This window comes from Muntiacus reevesi, chromosome 5 (genome assembly GCF_963930625.1).
Source record: "Muntiacus reevesi chromosome 5, mMunRee1.1, whole genome shotgun sequence".
Classification (NCBI taxonomy): domain Eukaryota; kingdom Metazoa; phylum Chordata; class Mammalia; order Artiodactyla; family Cervidae; genus Muntiacus; species Muntiacus reevesi.
Window position 1 is genome coordinate 115,461,665 of NC_089253.1, and position 21,935 is coordinate 115,483,599.

The following is a 21,935-nucleotide window of genomic DNA, read 5'->3' on the forward strand; positions in this document are numbered from 1 at the left end:
TCAATCTGTTAGATGTCATTCTGGTTAAAAGAGTTGAAGAAAATGTCACACTGGTAAGTAACTGAAAATGGGGTGAGTATTTTAACAGCCTTTTCTTTTTTTTTTTTTTTTTTTACAGCCTTTTCAAATAACTATAGCTATTGTTTTTTTGATACTACAACAAAACTTAACAAGTAGTAGTTTCTTAAAGGTTAGTTTAATACTGAGTTTACAAACTCATACAGATCTTTTATCCTGTTTGAGTCTGTAACATCACACTCTGGTCATTTGAAAATGTTAGTTTCCTGAGTTATACAAAGCCTCCAAATGGTGATAAATTTCATCATTACAATATCTCCAAGAAAATCACATTTGCTATTCATCACCACTGACCTCATCAGAAAATTGTTTACATATTGTGAAACTGTTAGGCTCAAAGTGGCTGAAACAGGTTCTCCAAAATTCTATTTTGGTGTTGAGAACGAGAATATCATCACTATTTGGCAACAAATACTGTTAACTGCTTTCCTTGAAGTGCAAGCTTCCTTTATTCATTTAAAAAAATAATTGTTAAATACTCAAGTCTGAACAATGAGTTGTCTGTCAGTCATTCTTTCAAGCAAAAACGGGGTCCCAGGAAAAAAGTAGCTAGTTTATGGTTCAAATAGCTGCAAAGGCGCTTTCCGTCAGGACAACCAGGGCAGTTCAGTATGGAAAGTGTTTTTTCACTTTCATTTCATCGCACATAATAGCATATAAAAGACATACATCCATGGGTTGAGATGCAGTAAAATTAACAGTTTTTACGGCTTTATCAAGGACCTCCTAGGTACAATAAGCGTTGGTATTACTGCAAGTATGTGCAACAAATACCGTTCCAGTCTCATACCAGTGTCTTGATTCACGCTCAAGTAGAGCAGTTTTACCCACCACTGCTTCTGGATCATCAGTACAACCGTCAGCAGAGTGGAAACAGCAAATTACTTCCTAGATTACTACAAAAAATAGTTTCTGCCTTGGAGAGCCCCTGAAAAGATCTCAGGAATGAACACCCAGAGATCTGAAAACTATACTTTAAAAGCCACTGACTTGTATCATTAAATAAGATTCACAACAGGATTACGCAAAACTTAGGTTTGGGAACAACTATGAGATCTGCATATAGGCTTCCCTGGTGGCTCAGATGGTAAAGCGTCCGCCTGCAATACGGGAGACCTAGGCTCAATCCCTGGGTTGGTAAGATCCTCTGGAGAAGGAAATGGCACCCCACTCCAGTACTCTTGCCTGGAGAATCCCATGGACGGAGGAGCCCGGTGGGCTACAGTCCATGGGGTTGCACAGAGTCGGACACGACTGAGCGACTTCACTTTCCTTTCCTTTCCATATGAGATCTGCATCTTCACTGAATACATACTGACTGCCAGGTTTCTCAGGAAGGAAAATATTGCGTTGACCAAAGAGTTCATCCCAGTTTTTCTATAACTCAAACTTTTTGCCCAACGTAAAGAAGAAAATGATCGCCTCAGCATCATACACTAAGTCAAAATTAAAGGTGGATTTGAGTGTACAATTCCAGATCAAGGGTCAAGAAACTTTTTTTCTGAGGGCCACAGGGTGAATATTTCAGGCTTTGTGGGCCTTACAATCTCAGTCACAACTGATCAACACTGCTGCTGTAGCAGGAAAGCAGCCACAGACAACACCCACACGTGCAAGCCCGCCTGTGCTCCAGCGAAGCTTCTCACGTGGAGGCTGAACTCTGAACGCCGTACAATGTGCACATGCCACAAAATAATATACTTTGGAATTCTGTCAACCATCTAAAAATGCAAAGACCATTCTTAGCTTATAGGGCAGGTCATATAAAAACAGGTGGCTGGCCAGACTTGGCCCATGGGCCACAGTTTGTCAACCCCTATCATAGACTCAAATTGCTTCAGTTCAGTTCAGTCGCTCAGTCGTGTCCGACTCTTTGCGACCCCATGGACTGCAGCACACCAGGCCTCCCTGTCCATCACCAACTCCCAGAGTTTACTCAGACTCATGTCCATTGAGTCGGTGATGCCATCCAACCATCTTATCAAATTGCTTACTTCATACCGAATAAAGTTAAGTTGGGATAAAAACATTTACTGGCAGCTAAGCTCTAATTTCAAATCAACTTTAGACACTATTTTGGCACTCTGTCAATATATCCTGTTTTCAGGGTTTGGCTTTTTTTTCCCCCCACAAATCCTTGCAATGCCCATAAAATACTAATTTCGTTACCTGAAAGCAAGAGACTGCATTAAAGCCACAATACCAGATGAAATTCATTGGACCTAGTAGAAATCTCTTCAATTTGCCACATTTCAACTGTATAGACAGCACTTAGAATCAAAATCTCTTTATAGCCACCTAGAAAATTGTTTACACATTGCTCTGAGAAATATATAAACTTTCCAAGATTTTTTAAAATAATTTTAAATATTTTCTATATTCAATACAAATTTACTTCCTTAAATGGTTATCATTGTATAAACTGGTCCTCCGAAATTAATAAACAGACAAAGAAAAAAATGCTGTGGTTTATACAGCTAATCACAAACGAAAGGAAATGTTGTTACAGATCTTTTGTCTGCTCTCTGATGTCTTGTCACTATAACCTCTATATCATCTATCACATCATACTGTTTCATGCTTTGCTTGATTTTCCTTTCTAACAAGAACAATAATACCAAAGGGCAAGAGGGTAAAGTTATGTGTACTCAGTTTCTTGGCTTTTGACCATAAAAACCTAGTCACATAGTCATATTTCCTCTTACTCTTCCAACCTTATTAGCAAACAAATCATGATTACATGAAACTAGATTAGAAAAGGAACATCATAAAAACACCTAGGGAAAAGTCAGATAGTAAAATAAAGTAATATATAAATGTTCTATACAAATTGTTCCCTTTTCAAATTCTACCTAATTCTAAATGAGAAATGTTTCAAAATAAGCAAACAAATAAGAACTAGCAGGTTAGGAAGAGAAAATTTTTTAGCCTAAGCAACAGAAGTAAAAGGAAACAAAATTACTTCTTCTGGTTTATGGAGGACAATTTTAAAATATATGTCAGATGAAAAAATGCTTATATCTTTAGCCCAGAAATTTAGCAATATATACCAGAAACAATCAGAGATGAAGGAAATAAAAGAACTACATGTAAGAATATTCATCACAAAAAGTAGTGCAATTGAAATAACAAATTCCTAACAATAGGAGAATATGGTATATCCTATGATAAAACATTATGGAGCTATTAAAAACTTTTATCAGTTCAGTCCAGTCGCTCAGTCATATCTGACTTTTTGCAACCCCAAGGACTGCAGCACGCAGGCCTCCCTGTCCATCACCAACTCCCGGAGTTTACTCAAACTCATGTCCATCGAGTCGGTGATGCCATCCAACCATCTCATCCTCTGTCATCCCCGTCTCCTCCCACCTTCGATCTTTCCCAGCATCAGCGTCTTTCTAAATGAGTCAGCTCTTTGCATCAGGTGGCCAAAGTACTGGCGTTTCAGCTTCAGTATCAGTCTTTCCAGTGAATATTCAGGACTGATTTCCTTTAGGATGGACTAGTTGGATCTCCTTGCAGTCCAAGGGACTCTCAAGAGTCTTCAACACCAGAGTTCAAGTGCATCAATTCTTCGGCGCTCAGCTTTCTTTACAGCCCAACTCTCACATCCATACATGACCACTGGAAAAACCATAGCTTCGCCTAGATGGACCTTTGTTGGCAAAGTAATGTCTCTGCTTTTTAAAATGCTGTCTAGGTTGGTCATACTTTTTCTTCCAAGGAATAAAGAGTCTGTTAATTTCATGGTTGCAGTCACCATCTGCAGTGATTCTGGAGTCCCCAAAAATAAAGTTTGTCACTGTTTCCACTGTTTCCCCATCTATTTGCCATGAAGTGATGGAACCGGGTGCCATGATCTTAGTTTTCTGAATGCTGAGTTTTAAGCCAACTTTCTCACTCTCCTCTTTCACTTTCATCAAGAGGGTCTTTAGTTCTTCTTTGTTTTCTGCCATAAGGCGGGTGTCATCTGCGTATCTGAGGTTACTGATATTTCTCCCAGCAATCTTGATGCCAGCTTGTGCTTCGTCCAGTCTGGCATTTTGCATGGACATTTCACAGACTGATTCCAAACAGGGAAAGGAATACATTAAGGTTGCACATTGTCACTCTGCTTATTTAACTTATATGCAGAGTATATCATGCGAAATGCCAGGCTGGATGAAGCACAAAAATTGTTATAGGAGAATATTTAATGCTAAAGCATTCATGCTTTATTAATCAAAAACAACAAACTGCAAAGTAATATATATACTATAATACTAGTTTAAAAACACAAACAAACACCAATGTTCATAGCAGCTCTATTTACAGTAGCTAGGACATTGAAGAAACCTAGCTGTTCACTGAAAGATGAATGAATAAAGAAGCTGCGGCACATATATACAATGGAGTATTAATTAGCCATAAAAAGGAACGAATTTGAGTCAGTTGCAGTGAGGTGTATGAACCTAGAGCCTGTCGTACATTGTGAAGTAAGTGAGAAGGAGAAAAACAAATATCATATATTAATGCGTATATATGGAATCTAGAAAAATAGTACTGATGAAGCTATTTGCAGATGTACAGAATGGACCTGTAGACACACGGGGTAAAGAGAAGAGGGGACAAACGGAGAGAACGGCGTGGACATACACGTACACTGCAGTCTGTAAAGCAGACAGCCTGGTGGAAGCAGGTGTCTAGCCAGGGCGCTCAGCGCGGCGCTCGGCGCTGACCTGGAGGGGTGGGAGGGAGGCTCGGCGGGGGGGATATGCACACTTCGAGCTGATTCTCGCCGCTCTACAGCAGAAACCAACACAACACTGTAAAGCAATTATCCTCCAACTAAAAATACATAAAAAATAAAACTCAAAAACACAAACAGGGAAAAGGTGAGAAAACGACAGGAAACATTAACAGTGCTTTTCTCTGTACGCTGGAAGTACAGGTGACGCATCATGTTTGCTGTATGTGAATGACAAGTCCTTAAGGCTAGGCATGTGAAGGACATCAAAGAAGATGCAGCAAGAGCTAAGGCTGGGGATTTGTTTGCAAATCAAGACATGTTATAGACATCATTTATAAAACGTAGACCTATGTGAATCATCCAGCAGCCAGTGCCAAGAAATTTCTAACTTGAGAGAAGACAGAGATGACTATAAAAACAGATCTGTACAAAGCAGACTAATCCCTGACACGTCTTCCTTACTGATTTTCTTCCTTTCATTCTCCTCTTAAGATATACCCTAATATACCTGAAAAGCCTAGCACTATCATATTTCCTCAACTATACACTGCAACTAACCTAGTATTATCTGATGCTTCTCTTCCATACTGAAGCAATTGCTAACTCCCCTTCTTTTCATTGAAGAATTCCCAAACCAGCTCAAGAAGAACATTCCCCATCACTACCTCAACAACGGGTACAAAGATACAGAGAGGAAAATGCAAATACTCACCACCTATTTTATTCACTTTGTATCTTTAACATATCTACTTAATACAGTGCTTGCTCAACTCCTTGAAACCACAGTCTTGTCATTCAGTCTGTTTTTTATAAAGCTACACATAATGGACACTAGCTCCCTGAAACCCAGAAAGTTAACAAGTAAGATAAAAAGAGCTACAAGCAAGAAAGAGGTTCTCAGTTAAAGTGAGTAAGAAGAACATTGTGGATAATGCAGGGCAATAGCTGACAATACAGAGGCTATTTGTCAAAAGTTAAACCAACCTGAAGTCAATCCATGTTTAAAGGGGCCCTCTGGGCCATCAGAGGAGTAAAAGGTGCATCCTTTACCAACACCATCAAGTCAAAAACCTAAGCCTTTTTTGGAAAGAATGGGGATGGGGGGGAGTCAAAGGTTCTGTGAAAGTGTTCAGCCTCCAGGTTCATATCACAGAGATTCAAGTCTCAGGGCTATTAGAGGACCCCAGGTGACTGCTTAAAAGCAGCTACAGACGTGAGGGGTTTGTGCAGCGTCCCAGTTCACCTACCTACCCTCACCTTCTGTGCTTTGAACTGCTCAGAGTAGGGCAGTATAGTGTAATCTGTCTAGGACACCATCTCTGAAAGACAGACACCAGGGGAAAAGGTTGAGTTGCCACAGAATAAATCTTTATACTATAAGCTATCAGAAATCTGTATTTGAAGACCTTCTGCAAAAAGAGATCAGTTTCCTTTAGAACAACAGGTGGTCTCTCATGGCTGACTATGCCTAAAATACATGGCCTCATTATTATTAGCTGATAGCTTTCACTGAGCCCTGAGGTTCAAATATTGCCATAGTCAATGAAAGGGAATTTCTACTTTTACTAGTAGCGATGACTCAAGCTTCACACACAAAGCAAGATATCTAGCTAGCAGAACAAAAGTCACCCTAAGGGAGAAGACATACGTATCAATCTCCATTAAGAAACAAGCCTTTATAAATATGATTTTAAGTGACTACCTAAACCCAAAAGTTGATGTTAGTTAAGATTCCTCTATTTGATTACCAACTCGTCACTCAATAATAGCTATTTGTTACTATAAAGAGCCATTCCTCTGACATTTCATATTTTTATAACGTTCTTGATACATGTCTTGCTTCACCCTTGAAATTTTATAAAAAGAACATCAGAATATCTACTGCATATTTGGTTAAAAAAAAAAAAAGAATAAGCACAGGAAACAACACATCAATCACAATTACAACCCTAGTACTGTTAACTTATCATGAACAACAAAGATCTATGAGTTGGCTTCCATTTTTACTTAATGAACTTTTTATGCTGCTCCATAATCTACTCTGCAAATCAAATCTGTGACCAGCACACAAGCAGTTGATATCGAGCTTTCTATACCAAATTAAATCTCATTTCAGAATACAGGTCTGAGATTGCTGTTTAATATCTGGAGTGCTCTGACTGCCTTAGGCACCTGGCTTAACTCTTCTGAAATCCCAATTTTTAACTATAAAGTAAGGTATTTATCTATATCATTTCCAGTATTCCTTCTACCCTAAAATCTATTCCCACAACATATCGTGAAATTTTTATTTGCCCCATCAGACTCCTAAACTCTTAATATACAATGTTATCCTCAATAGTCGCAGAATTGTTAAGGGTCAATTTTTGTAATTTGTGTCAACTGTTTTATATGCACACAATGACACATTCTCATTTCTGCTTATCTTAATAATAACAACTTATTCTTTTTCTATCTATTTTAAACTTCCCCACAAAGAAAATTCAACTAATAATGGACAGTGGATAAAAGTTAAGCAGATAAGCACTCGAGAGAAAAGGAACTTCAAACTGAATATGCACGCTCGGAAGTGATACAGGAGCACCCAGGATCAGCCCAGGAGCCAGATAGGGCGTTCCTGTGGTGCCACCTGGTGGCCATTTGCTATAAATTCTACTTTGATTTTAAAATCTTCATTTTGTCATCTTTGTGTTTTTCTATATAATGAAAAGAATTATTACCCTGACACCAAATAAATACACAAATTTTGACTTGAACGTGATTTTGAAAAGGTCCCTTACATGGATCAGCAGTAGATTCTATTCTTAAAATGTACATCTCATTTACTTTAAAATAGCTAATTCAAGACAGCTTACTCAATAGATCCTTTCCTGTGTCTACAATTGCTACAATAAGCACTTAAGAGAGCTCTCACTCCACAATTTACAGGCAAAAAGAAAAAAAAAAAGGTAAATTTGACTACTTTAGCAAACATTTAAGAATATTTACTCTTAAGATATGCTACATATAAGAAGCTGATCTCTCAATTTGTATCTGTGGTTATGATCATCTAATTACTTTTTCTTACTTGCTGCATACACCTGGAATATGTCCCTCCCAAAACTGCAAAAGAAGTCAAGTAATGTACTGCGAAGAGGAAATGACACAGTTTACCAGATGAGCTTACACAAACATCAAAGGCTCCAATATTAAGGCCAGCATGGCAGTAAAGCAACCTATATCCTTCCAAAAGGCCAACAGATGACAGAAACATGCCAAGAAGTCCAATTCCCATGCACCACTTTGACCAGGTCCCCTCAAACGTCACAGGAACTTTATGGCTGTTTAATTCAACAAAAAGATGGAATTTAAAAAAGGAAGTAAGACGGTAACAATCAATTAAATCTTCTTTCATATTTGAGAAAATATATAATTTAATTTCACTGAACAAAAGAGATAAAGAGCAAACCAGCACTTCATTTTAAAAATATAAAACAATGTGAACATTTCAGCTAAAAACCTACTGAAAAATTTTATAATTTTTAATTTCATATTAGATAAAAATACACCAAGCAGTTAATAACCAAATTGTTGGGTTTTCTAAAACCTTAAACGGGTTTCCTTTATCACACTATACTATATAAAATACTGAAAGTTTTTTAAAAAATCCTCTAATCCAACTCCTTATGCTTCCTTAGAAAACTTTCTTTCAAGGTAAAGACTTCTTGATTCCATTTTGTGTTACTAATAAAAATAATGATCACTTAGCCTCTGCATCTGTTCTCTGAGAGGTGATGTACTTGCCATGTGTCATTCTAACTCTAACTGAAGGGCCTTGGCACAGCAGACTACTCATATTAAGATTCGCCCCGCTGGCTCATTCCACTGGCAAATTAAATGACAAGTATGAAAAATGAATCCACCTTCAAAACACCACTTAAAACACTCCACTCGGAGGAGCTGTTATGCAGTGTACCACCTCCTCGCGTTCGGGCTCTAAGTCCGCCTCGCCAGCACGTGCCTCCAGTCCCTCGACAACCTCCGCTTGCCCGCAGGCCTGCGGGGCTCGGCTGGCTGCGAGCTTCCTGCCCCTTTCCTGCGAGAGGCCCTCTCTCTTGGTTGTCTCTGCGACTGGCAGACCTCTTGGTGTGAAAGTAAATCTGGCGCTTGCCCAGGATGCCAGGCAATCTCATGATATCCAAAAGTCACTTTTCCTCTCAAATACCAGCGAACTTGCAAGATGTCTGATCCTCGAACCTGTATGTGTCAACAAGCTATCTTTGGGCAGGATCAATGAGGCAGGCATAGAGGTTTTTAAAGGGAGGGGGTGAAAAACATAAACATTAACAGCTTTCCCAGTTCCCTGTTTTTCATTCTTCATGGATCCCAGGGTGTTTCAGAGGTCATAATGTAGTTAGAAAACTAAATTATGCCCTGAAAGAATAAAATTTCAGTATTACTTTTAAGTATCATTAAGTCTTTTTCTGTGTTTTTAACAGAAATGTTGCCCCCAGTTTCTCCCATAAAAGCATATTCCTAAAATGATAATTGCTTCCAAGGAAAACTCATCATTTTGAAATGTTAAAAGATAAACTTTGAAACAAATACACCCTCCCTCTACTGTAGGTAGGGTAGCCCATTCACCCAGAAAGCAGTCCTGGTCTGAGAGAACAATAAGTACAACAGCGTCTTCTTTAATTCTCAGAAGTGTCTCAGTTGGGACAATAAATTACAAACTCACCCTATCCTATAAGTTTAAGGTTATAACCCACCTTAGGTTATACCTCCTTTAACATGAATACCTTTCTATTCTGAACAGTCGTCCACATTTTAGAACACCATCCCAAGAAAAGTCATTCTAATAGTAACTCTTCCCCTTCTCTCCTAAACTTAAGCAAAGGACAGAAGACCTCTGCACCACTCCTATTCTTGATTACCTTCTACTAAAATAGGCTCCTGAGACACCCTTCTCCCACCATGGCTGGACTCCTACCTAGGTAATAAAGACTCATCAAGCATATCAAAGAATAGAGTCATCCTCAAGTCACATACCCTTCAATTCCTAAATCAAAAATCAAAGAGAAAAAAAGATTCCATAATTTTCAGAACTGTACTCCTCACTGAATACTCTCCCACAAATCTTCCTAAGTCTCCTACTTGTCCTCTCTTGTACATCACCAAATCTGCAAATTTTACAAGCAGAAAATGTTTCCTCCCTCTTTCTCAAAAGAGGGAGGGTATCTCTGAGGCAGCGGCCAGATCAGGTTATCCCAGAAAAGTAATCCTCCAAGGAAACTTGTTCTAAAAATAGTCACCTTGGGATCCCAAGAAGTGGTTAGATTTTCCCAAAGTCTAGCAAGGATCTCAGATCAAAACAAGCCATGGAAAATAGATGTATTTTTCCCCCGAAACACCTGATGGACTGTAAAGTAAAATGACTATCAATATCGTTTTTCTATGATCTTAGCTGATTCAGGATGGTGTTGAAGATACTGAGGACCCAAAGGAGACCCCAGCCTATGATCGTCCATACATTACACAGAACATTGGGTATAAGTTAATGGACTGTGCTTTTAAGTCAATGGGAGATACCATGAAAAATAAGAAATTTTAATTACTTCTTAGTATAGATTTTCTTCACCAAAAGAAAAATAAATTTTAAGTGCATCAACCCACAAAATCCCATTGATGCTCCTACCAAAACATGATGAGAATTTACTGCAACAGATCTATGTTAGCATGTCAATGTATGACATCAGTACACATTCCAACAAAAACATCACTACAGTGAGATCATGACCACCTCTCATGTCAATCGTAAACCACCCTCCTCTACCATAAATTCTTACTCATGAAACAGATCAATAAATATTCTCTAGTGTATGATTTTTCTTTAATATAAACCAAACCTAAGCGACTTCAAGCTAATCTAATTTATCTATTTTTAAAGACTCTTCCCAGCCCTGTCCCCTCTCTTTTAACTCTAAAATATTTTCTGGAAGAAAAGTAGCTAAGGAAATTTTTTAAATCTTCATTAAAAATTCAAGAATGGCTTAATAGAGGAATAAAAGCAAGAGATAAAGCATTCTTGAATTAAAGTGATTAAAAGTACAAAAATTGCTTTGGTTTAGACTCATGTTATTATAAAGAATATCAAAAATACTAAAACTGACTTAGATTTATTTTTCCTGGTACATGATTAAATTTTTAAAGCCCTTTTTGAAATTAACTGTCTGAAAGTCAGATCCAGCTAAATAAATTTTAGGAAGGCATTCTCATACTAAACAATACAAATTCTGAACACTTACTATACCACATTTCAACAAATCTAAGAAGCCATTAATTGTAGGACAAATCATTATTTTATATATCACTAAGAAAGAAAAAAGCAAAACAAAAAAAAAAAAAAAAAAGGAAGAAAAAAGCTGTCAATTAATATATCATCAACCCAATAGCATGTACTCAATATCAATGATGTTAAGATGTGAAGAAAAAAGTACCTTAGAATTAGTACAATACTCTTAAACTCCTATATCCATCTGATTTGGGCTATGTAGATATGATTTACAGTCTGCAGCAACCAAAACCACTGAAATGAAAAAAAATTAAATATAAAAATCTCTTACCTTCTGTGCTGCACTCAGGAAAGCTATCAGTGAGGGAATCTGGATAAGCTTCAACGGGACCGATCAATTCAGAGCCATCATTGATTATCCCACCCTAAAAAGATCAGAGTAACTGTGTTTCATGGTCAATATGACTATTTTTTAAAAATCAGCAATGAATGAATGATAGTTACCGCAAGTATTTATAAGAATTACAAAAATGTTCATCTATTAAACTAGATGACAACTGCTTTTAAAAAATCAAAAGGAATAGCCATATTGGTTTATCAAATGTAACAAATGTACCACACCAAGGCAAGATGCTAACAACAGGGAAACTGTGAGGGAGAAAGGTGAATATATGGGAAAACTCTATACTTTCTGCCTAATTTTTCTGTAAACCTATGCTGCTCTAAAACTTTTTTAATTCAACAGGAATTTTATAATGTTTATAATAATGTGGACTTTTTACAAAAGCATGTTATCTGAAATCAATCAAAAGTGCTCATCTTTTTAAAATGCAGAAAAAGAAAAAGTCCACCAACTAAAGTGGGGAACATTATTCAGTATCTTTAGAGTCACTAGTCTTTCTTAGTGATAAATGATGGACTCCATTAGGAAGTCATTTAATTTTACCAAGTTAAAAAATACAACATACCACACAGTACCTCAAATGATCCAAAAAGTATATTTGAGAATCATTTGAATACAATGCACAAAATGAAATTAATTTAAGATGCTTATTAAGGAAACATTTTCTTTTAATATTTATTCATTCATTTGGCTGCATCAGGTCTTAGATGTGACATGCGGGATCTAGTTCCCGACCAGGGATTGAACCCAGGCTCCGTGCATTAGGAGCTTAGAGTCTTAGCCACTGGACCATTGGGGAACTCCCTAAGGAAACATTTTTAGTAAACATAAAACTGATTTATCCGTGTGACCATCATTTTGATTCTACATTGACGTTTCCAAATTCATGCCTAAAAAGATTATTTTCTCTTACTTTGGTGCAACTAGAGACTGCTCTGTGAGGCAAGTGGTGTGGTGTGATTCTGTGCCGTGGCTTTATGGACTGGACACTCTAAAGGCTTATAACCCTTAAAGAACTAAAATAACGGGCTTCCCTAGTGGCTCAGTGGTAAGAATCCGCCTGCAATACAGGAGACCCGGGTGTGATCCCTGGACGGGGAAGATGCCCTGGAGGAGGAAATGGCAACCCTCTCCAGTGCTCTTGCCCGGGAAACACCACGGACAGAGAGCCTGGAGGGCTACAGTCCACGGGGTCGCACAAGAGTCAGTCGGACACAACTGAGCAACTCACCAACCAACAACTGAAATAGCAACTCTTCAGCGCTTTAACACCTTCCCCCTACCTTCCACCAACAGTTCTACACCCCCAAACGCTATTACCAGGATAGCAAAGCCCCAGAGAAATACAAGCCTCTCTCTGTCGGCACAGGTATCCCTCCCCCCACTCTCAACCACATCTTTACCTCATCAAGTCTCCCTGCCAGCTAAAGGAAGAGAAATGTGAAATGGTCCCTCTCAAATTATCAAATTTCACTTCCTTGAGTTTTAAGTGAACTGAAACACTGAAAATGTTTTAATTTCTATCACTTTATTATATGTATTCAAATAACAGACTACAATTGACTTTTTCTCCAAAAAGTAGAGTATCTAATCTACACTAAGCCATCCTTTAAACAACATCCAAACTAAATCCTATGGAAATCTAAAAGTATTTTTGAGCATTTTAATAGACAATGTTAATTTTACCTATAATCTCACATAATAGAAAGTGCTTTTCAACTATTAACTACCTCTTCTACTACCAGGTAGGTGACTTTAAGTTACCTACCTATAAAATGGAAATAAGGTGTATATAACTAACTCAAGGATTTCTCAGGACTAAAAGATTTCATGCATATAAAGTGTTTAAAATAATGTAAGTACTCAATAAATTATTATTTGTTAGTATTACTAGCTGATATAAAATCTTCTTATAAAAAAATACTAAAGAATACAAAAAATGTTTTAGCTCAAAATCCTAGGGAAATTTTACTTACCTAATTTAATAAACAATTTAATAAAAAAAAGATAATAAAGAATAAATCTTTAATGAAACAATAATAAACACTGTTCTAGAGGAACTCAAGGAGTAGGAAAATATGCCACAATTCTATTTTAAATCTTCAGTTCAAAAATATTAACCTTTTAGTGTTTCTGAATATGCAATAAAAAGAAACTCTTATTATACAGCATCTCAAAGGTTTTGATTAATGAAGAGTCAATTTGGAGGCAGGGGGAGGGGAGTTCAGATGTGCTGGAATATCCAAATATGGTGGGAAGTTAGCAAATGCTCTCCCCCCAGAAGGCAATGACAAAACTAGAGAAAACGGTCAAAACAACCATTCCAGAGCTCTGGAAAGTGACCAAAAAACACAGAACAAATGAATAAGTGGCTACTCATGGAAAACTACAGAACCACAGGTAAGAACTGTGGGAATTTGGGGCATTCTTGCCTGGGGTTGTTTCCATCTTCCATCCCATCTGGGTTTCCATGGTAATCATACAAGGGAAGACAAACTTTAAAAACTAGCAGATTCACTTGCAGAAGAGGCCAGCATGATTGAGACTTAAGCAGAGAAAGAGGTCCACTCCAAACATTGTGATCAGCAATAGCAGTAATCTCAGTGCCAAACATGCAAGAACAGTGACTCAGTAGCAGCACAAAGTCGCAGTTAGCAAAAGACCAGCACACTGGCCGGACATTTAGCAGGAAGATCCAGAAAATGGCCGAGCTATAAGGGTTCTTAATAAACTCTCCACCTAAACATGAAGGAAAAACCAGAGAGGGATCACGCTATCTGCAAATCCCTGGCAAACCATGAGAGGGTACACATGCACAGAGGAAATGCAGGAGATCCCAGAGGAAAACAAAAGCCAGAGCAAACTTAAAACCTGCCTGAACCTTTAAAACACACAAAGAATCACCACCATTAAGGGAGAAATAGAATGAAACAAAGTGTACAAGCAAAGAACAACCACTGGCTGACCCAAGCTGTGCTTACACAGGGCTAACCAATACCAAGCCAGGTACAAAAATACATAAAGATATTATGTTGAGCAGAAATATTAGCAGTCACACACTGTACATCAAACAGACTCCACAGGTTTAGTACAGACATGTTACTAAACACACTGATAAAACTACAGCAAGAACCCTCAGGGGAAACAAATCAGAACACAGATTTGCTATATTATCCAAACTTTTCAGTTTTCAACAACAAAATTACAAGACATTCAATGAAACAGAAAAGTGTGATGAAGAGTGAATACACAAAATGTGATATATTTATATCCACTTAATAGAATATTATTCAACCATAAAATGGATTTAAGTACTGATACATGCTACATACAATACAAATGAACCTTGAAAGCATTAAGCTATGTGAAACAAGTCAGATGCAAAAGACCATATATTGGATGATTCCATTCATGTCCAGAATAGGTAAATCCATCAAGACAGAAAGCAGATTAGTGTTTTCTACAGGTTGGGGCAAATGGTGTAGGAAGGGTGAATGCTAATGGGTATAAAGTTTCTTCGTGTGTTCAGTCGCTCAGGAACGTCTGACTCTGCTTCCCCATGGGCTGTAGCCCACCAGGCTCCTCTCTCTATCCATAGGAATTTCCAGGCAAGAATACAGGAGTGGGCTGCCATTTCCTCCTCCAGGGGATCTTCCTGACACAGGGATCGAACCTGCATTTCCTGCATCTCCTGCATAAGCAGGCAGACTCTTTACCACTGAGTCCCCTGGGAAGCCTCAAAGGTTTCTTTATGGGGTGATAAAAATGTTCTGGAATTAGGTAGTAATATTGGTTGCCTAACCATGCGAATATACTAAAAAAAACACTGAACTGTATACCTTAAATGGTGAATTTTACATTATGTGACTTGATCTCAATTTTTTTAAAAAGTACCAGATGAAAATCCTGGAGCTGAAAAGTTTAATAACAAAATTTTAAATTTACTAGAGAAGTTCAACAATAGATCTGAGAAAGACAAATAATCAATGAGCTTGAAGATCAATATAAACTATCCAATATGAAGATCATGGGAAAAAATGAACATTATAATAAAGAGAATCAGGGAGAGCTGCAGGACAATATCAAACATACCAATTTATATATAATGGTAATACCAGACAGGAGAGGGGGAAAAGGGCTAAAAAATATTTGAGAAGATGAGGGCAGAAAACTTCCCAAATTTGATTTTAAAAAACTAGTCTACAAATATAAGAAGATAAACCCAAAATAAAATTAACAGAAAGAGATCAACACCTAGGCACACAACTGAAAGACAAAAGCTAAATTCTGAAAGACTAGGAAAAGACGTATAGAGTGGCGCCATAGTATAATTAACAGCTGACTTCACATAAAAAAACAATAAAGGACAAAAGGCAGAGGAATGATACGTTCAAAGTGCTAAAAGAAACACCGTGGGACTTCCTGGTGGCAGAGTAGATAAGAATCCACCTGCCGATGGTGAATTTTACGTTATGTGACTTAAATCCCACATAAAAATCTCACAAAACCCGGCCACATGGGTTCGAAGATTCCACATGCCGCGGAGCAACTACGCCTGTGCACCACACCACGCCAGAGCCCTCGAGCCGCAACCACTGAGCCCGCGGACTGCAGCCACTGAAGCCTGTGCACACCCAGGCCTGTGGCCCGCAGCAAGGGAAGCCACCGCGGTGAGAAGCCCACACACCACAGGGAAGACAGGCCTCTGCTCACGGCAAGCAGAGGAAGCCCGCGCGAAGCAGCGAGGACCCAGCATAGTCAAAGTAAAATAAATGAATTTTTTAAAAAAGAAACATGTCAATTGATAATTCTCTATGTTCAACAAAAAAGAAAGATAGCGTTCCATCGTGTCCGGCTCTTGCGAGCCCATGAACTGCAGCCTGCCAGACTGCTCTTTAAAAATGATGGGTAAAGGCACACCCTTGCAAGGGACGGTGCCAGCAGCACGACGTCCAGCATACAAGTCGAATGGGCTACAGCAGCGCCCACTGATGCTGGGACAGCTGCACCTGTTACCTAGCTTACAGAAAATTTTAAAGTCATCGCAACAAATCTAGGGCAAACCCTCTCATCCGGAAAGACAACCCCAAGGTAGTATATGCTTTGGACATGGAAGATTTGGCAGATAAAGCTGTGTACTGACGACGTTGCTGAAGGTCCAAAATAGTTCCCACTCTGTCATGGATCTGACACAAAACACAATGAAGAAACTGCAGACAATATGGGGCCTCTGATCATTAAGAAAAAAACAACTATATGGATACTTTTGATGCTGTAGACCAACTTGTCCAGATGTTTCCTGACTCTTTAACTAGAATGACTACCACCTCTGTCTAATTCAGCTCCTCTGAGTTCTAGATGTGGTATACTGCAAAATACAGCTCTCATATTCACCACATCCGCCTTGTATGCTGAACCACTGTGGTGCACAATTGTTGAAACCAAAAAAAAAAGGAAAAAGTAAAAACCAACCTCACGGCCTGGGGGTTATTTTGGTCCTGCAAGGATCCATTTCTTTACATCTAAAACTGACATTATTATGTAGTTGTTTGTCAAAGCTAACATATTGAATTATTCTTAAAAAAAAAAGATGGGCAAATAAAAACATTTCCAGATAAGGACTAGAGACTCTATTACTAGCAAATCTGCCTTACACACACAAAAGAAAACTACAGTCCTCCAAGCTGAAAGAAAAGAATAACATATGGTAATTCCAATTCACCTAAACAAATAAAGAACATCAAAAAAAATGAAAGAAAGAAACAGGGCAAATAAAAAGACTACATATACATGTGGTCTTATTTTTCCTCCCTTAACTTTTTAAAAAGACACTGGTAACACTGTATTGTTCTGTTTATATATGAGGTAACAGTTTAGTTCAGTCACTCAGTCCGACTCTTTGCCACCCCATGGGCTGCAGCATGCCAGGCTGCCCTGTCTGTCCATCACCAACTCCCAGAGCTTGCTCAAACTCATGTGCATTGAGTTGGTGATGCCATTCAACCGTCTTATCCACTGTCGTCCCCTTCTCCTCCCGCCTTCAATCTTTCCCAGCATTGGAGTCTTTTCCAATGAGTCAGTTCTTTGCATCAGGTGGCCAAAGTATTGGGAGTTTCAGCTTCAGCATCAGTCCTTCCAATGAATATTCAGGACTGATTTCCTTTAGGAAGGACTGGTTGGATCTCCTTGCAGTCCAAGGGACTCTCAAGAGTCTTCTCCAACACCACAGTTCAAAAGCATCAATTCTTCAGCGCTCAACTTCCTTTATAGTTCAACTCTCACATCCATACGTGACTACTGGAAAAACCAGAGCTTTGACTAGATGGACCTTTGTCGGCAAAGCAATGTCTCCGTTTTTTTAATACGCTGTCTACGATGATAATAATAAAAAAGGAGTAGATAGACCAAGTTTGTACCATAAAGCTCTATTTTACTAGAATTTGGTATTCTTCTCAAGTAAATTGTCATAAATTAAAATGCATACATTAATCCCTAGAGCAAACAGTAAGAAACAACTTTTAAAAGCACATACATAAGGGACTTCACTGGTAGCCAGTGGTTAAGAACCTGCTCTGCAACGCAGGGGACCTGGGTTCAAAACCTGGAGGGGGGACCTAAGATCCCACAGGTGGCAGAGCAACTAAGCCCATGCCTCGTAAGTACTGAGCCTGTGTACCACAACTAAGACTTGGTGCAACCAAATAAATAATTTTTTTTAATATGAGCAGACACATTAAAAAAAAAGAATTTAAGTGGCACAATAAACAATACCTATCTAATACAAAAGGGGGCATAAAGTAGAAATGAAAAACCAAAAAATATGTATGACATATAAAAAATAGCAAATGACAGACAAAAAATCAGTCTTCTCAATAACTGAATACAAAAAGACTAAATACCACACCAACAACAGCAGTTTTCAGACTAGATTAAAAAAAATAGGATCAAACTATATATAGTGTGTGTAAGAATACTCCTTAGATTCAATTGTACAAACAGCTTGAAAGCAAAATTAAAAGAAAAGTACGAGCAGATTGTAAGAAACCTAGACTGCCTATATTAAAATCACACAAAACAGACTTTAAGACAATAAACATTACTAGAAAGAGGGACATTTCATAAGATTAAGTAAATCATTTCATCAGGTAGATAGAACAATTCTAAACATACATGCACACGCCAAAAAAAACCCGAAATGAAGTAAAAATCAACATAACTGAAGAGAAAAATAGAAAATTCAACAATAATAATTAGAGGCTTCAATACCTCAATCTCAATAATTGCTAGAACAACTAGACAGAAAATCAGCAAGGACATTGAAGACAATACTATCAACTAACTTGAATTAATATTTACTCCACCTGAATTAATAAATATAACTCCACCTGACAAAAGAACATGTCAACATGTAACATTCTCCAGCGTAGAGCACAAGCTAGGAAATAAATCTTGTCTCAATAAATTTAAAAGGACTGAAATCATACAATGCATATCTTCTGGTCATAACCACAAGAAAACAAAATTAGAAATCAGTAACAGACAAAACTTTAAGATATCCACAAATGTTTGGAAATTAAAGAACATTTCTCCAAATAACCAATGGGTCAACAGAAAAATCATAAAAGGAATCACAAAATACTTTAGACTGAATAAAAGTGAAAATAAAACAAAAACTTATGAGATGAGGCTCAAACAGTGCTGAGGGAAATTTATGGCTGTAAATGCCTATGTTAAACAAGAAAAACCATCTCAAATCAATAACTAAAGCTTCCAATTTAAGGAATTAAGGAATCAGATAAAAAAAAAAGTAAATTTAAAGCATGCAAAAGGAAGGAAATATAGTTTAGAACAGAAATCAGTGAAACGAAATAGAAAAATACAGGGGGAAAAAAAAACTCAATGAAACCAAGTCAATCCTTTGAAAAGATCAACAAAAATACCAAACTGTTAGGTAGATGGGTCAAGAAAAAATAGACACAAATTACCAAAATCATGGATGAAAGAGGGGATATCACTACCATTCCTATAGGAGTTAGAAACATTGTAAGTAAACAGTATGAACAAATTACAGAATTCAGATGAAAACTCCTAGTAAAAGACAAGTTAACAAGCTGTCAAGTTATCAAGTGTCAAGCAAAAAGAAAATTAGAATAAACCTATATAAGAAAATAAACTGAATTAGAATTTAAAATCTTCCCACATCAATTCCACTCCTAAGTATATACCTAAGAGAAACAAAAAATGTCCACGCAAAAACTTATATGCCAATATTCATAACAGCATCATTCATAGTAGTCAAAGGAGACAACAACCCATATGTGCATCAACTTGATGAACAGATAAACAAAATGTGGTATATCTATGGATCCACACAAAGGAAAATTATAATTAGTATTTAAAAATAAATTAAGGAATTAATGGATACCAGCTATAACATGGCTATATAAATATAAATATATATAACCTTTAAAGCACAATGCTAAATGAAAGAAAAATTCCATTCATAATAGCATCAAAAGAATAAAATATTTTGTATTAAATTTGGCAAAAGAAGTACCTTATACAGGAAAATCACAAACAGTGCTGAGATAAAGAATACCTAAATAAATGGTGAGTTATTTCATGTTCACAGATTATAACAGTAAGATAACAATTCTCCCCACATTGAATTGTATACCTAATACAATTCCAATCAAAATTTCATCAGAATTCTGTGCTCACATGGACAAACTGATGTTAAACATTTTATGAAAATTCAAAAGAATCAAAACTGCTGTAATAACTCATAAAAAATACAAATAAAGTGGGATAACTTACAATTTTTCATTTCAGAACTTATTATAAAGCTACAGTAATCAAGATAGTATGGTATTAGTAAAAGAACAGGCACACAGATCAACAGAAGCTTATGTTTTTAAGAAACTGCCAAACTGTTTTCCAAAGTGATTTTTACCATTTTACATTCTCCAATAATGAAATTTTGCCATCTGCAACAACAATGCATGGACTCAGAGGGTGTCATGTTTAGTGAAAGAAGTCAGAGAAAGACAAATGCTATTTGATAACACTTGTATGTGGAATCTAAAAAACAAACTAATGAATAAAACAAAAAAAGGAAACAGACTCACAGAGAAATTAGTGGTTATATTTGGGAAGAGGGAAAAGGTGAAGAGCAAAATAGGAGTAGGGGATTAAGAGCTACCGGGATATACAGTACAGCGCAGGGAATACAGCCAATATTTTACAGGAACTATTAATAGGTACAACCTTTAAAACTGTGAATCACTATACTGTACACCTGAAACTTATATAATCTTATAAATCAGCTATAATTTAAAAATATGTACATATATGAAAAAAAAACTGTTGTGTGAGATAAACAGGATAACATGGTGAGTTTTGCTTTGCTGCTTACTTGGGAGTTAAATAACCTTCAAAGACCATATTTACTTATCTCTACATTAAGAAACTAAGCATCGCTGCTATGATATTAAATCATATTAAATCATATTTAAATATATTTAAATCAATATAAATCATATTAAACCTCTCCCACCAAACACACTGCTTAGGCTATTTCCAAGATATTTTCCAAGACTAGCTTGACTTTTCTTAAACTGCCCAATTTTTTCTTCCTCTTCTTTTGTTTCTCATTTCACATAAACCAAAAATAAGTGTCTTTCAGCAACGGTTACAATGAGGAATTCCCAGATCCAAAAGAAACAGAATGAACAGCTTTTATTTAAGTTATTCAAAATCTACAATCTGATCTCTATATTCTTTTTTTAGCCCCTGGTATGTGTTAATTTGCAAGACTGACTTTCATAACTTCTATAAAGCAATATTCTTCTTACTTAATAATGCAGTCTTTTTCTATAAGCATAGATTCCCTGCCATACAGAAACAGTTGTATTTAGCAAACAGATAATACTGTATCAATTTGATTTGGTCTTTTATCCTAAATATCTGCATTAGGTCATAAGCAGAAGCCAATTCATCATCTCAGCCCAGTTTGCAGAGTAATGAAAAATAAGGCAACAAAGTCAATCAGGAAGAATCTTATTACCACAAACTTTTCTACTATTATTTCTAAACCACAGGTTTGTAATGTCTTTCAAAAGATCAACTTCCTTCAGCAAACTAAAATAGGCCATAAAAAATAAATTCCTTTTGTAGATAATATTCTTTTGTAAGATCCTCATATACCTTGTTGGCTACATGTTCTAAGAAATTACATTTATACAATTGAATAGATTTTTAGTTAAAGGAGGGAAAAAATAATTATGGCACAATCATCTAGCTTTAGTCTCGAAAGCTAAATATAATAGAAAAATTAAGACATTAATACCGAATAAAGACATTGATATTAACCAACAACTAGCACAAATTCAATACATAATAAACTAGAATATTATTAGTAAAAATGATAATGAACTCAGAATGACGGCATC

At 36.9% G+C, this 21,935-nt stretch overlaps 1 protein-coding gene and 1 pseudogene across 3 annotated transcripts in view; one reads left to right on the top strand and one right to left on the bottom strand.

Annotated features, from left to right (window-relative positions):
• Positions 1-21,935, bottom strand: part of RPS6KC1 (ribosomal protein S6 kinase C1) — a 195,389-nt gene that overhangs the window by 122,573 nt on the left and 50,881 nt on the right. For all 3 annotated transcript variants that reach the window (XM_065936225.1, XM_065936224.1, XM_065936223.1), the window contains exon 5: positions 11,413-11,506. In XM_065936225.1, coding sequence (XP_065792297.1) covers positions 11,413-11,506 — 94 coding nt within the window. The remainder of the gene's footprint in view (positions 1-11,412; positions 11,507-21,935) is intronic.
• On the top strand, positions 16,020-16,762 carry LOC136168712 (CDGSH iron-sulfur domain-containing protein 1 pseudogene; annotated as a pseudogene).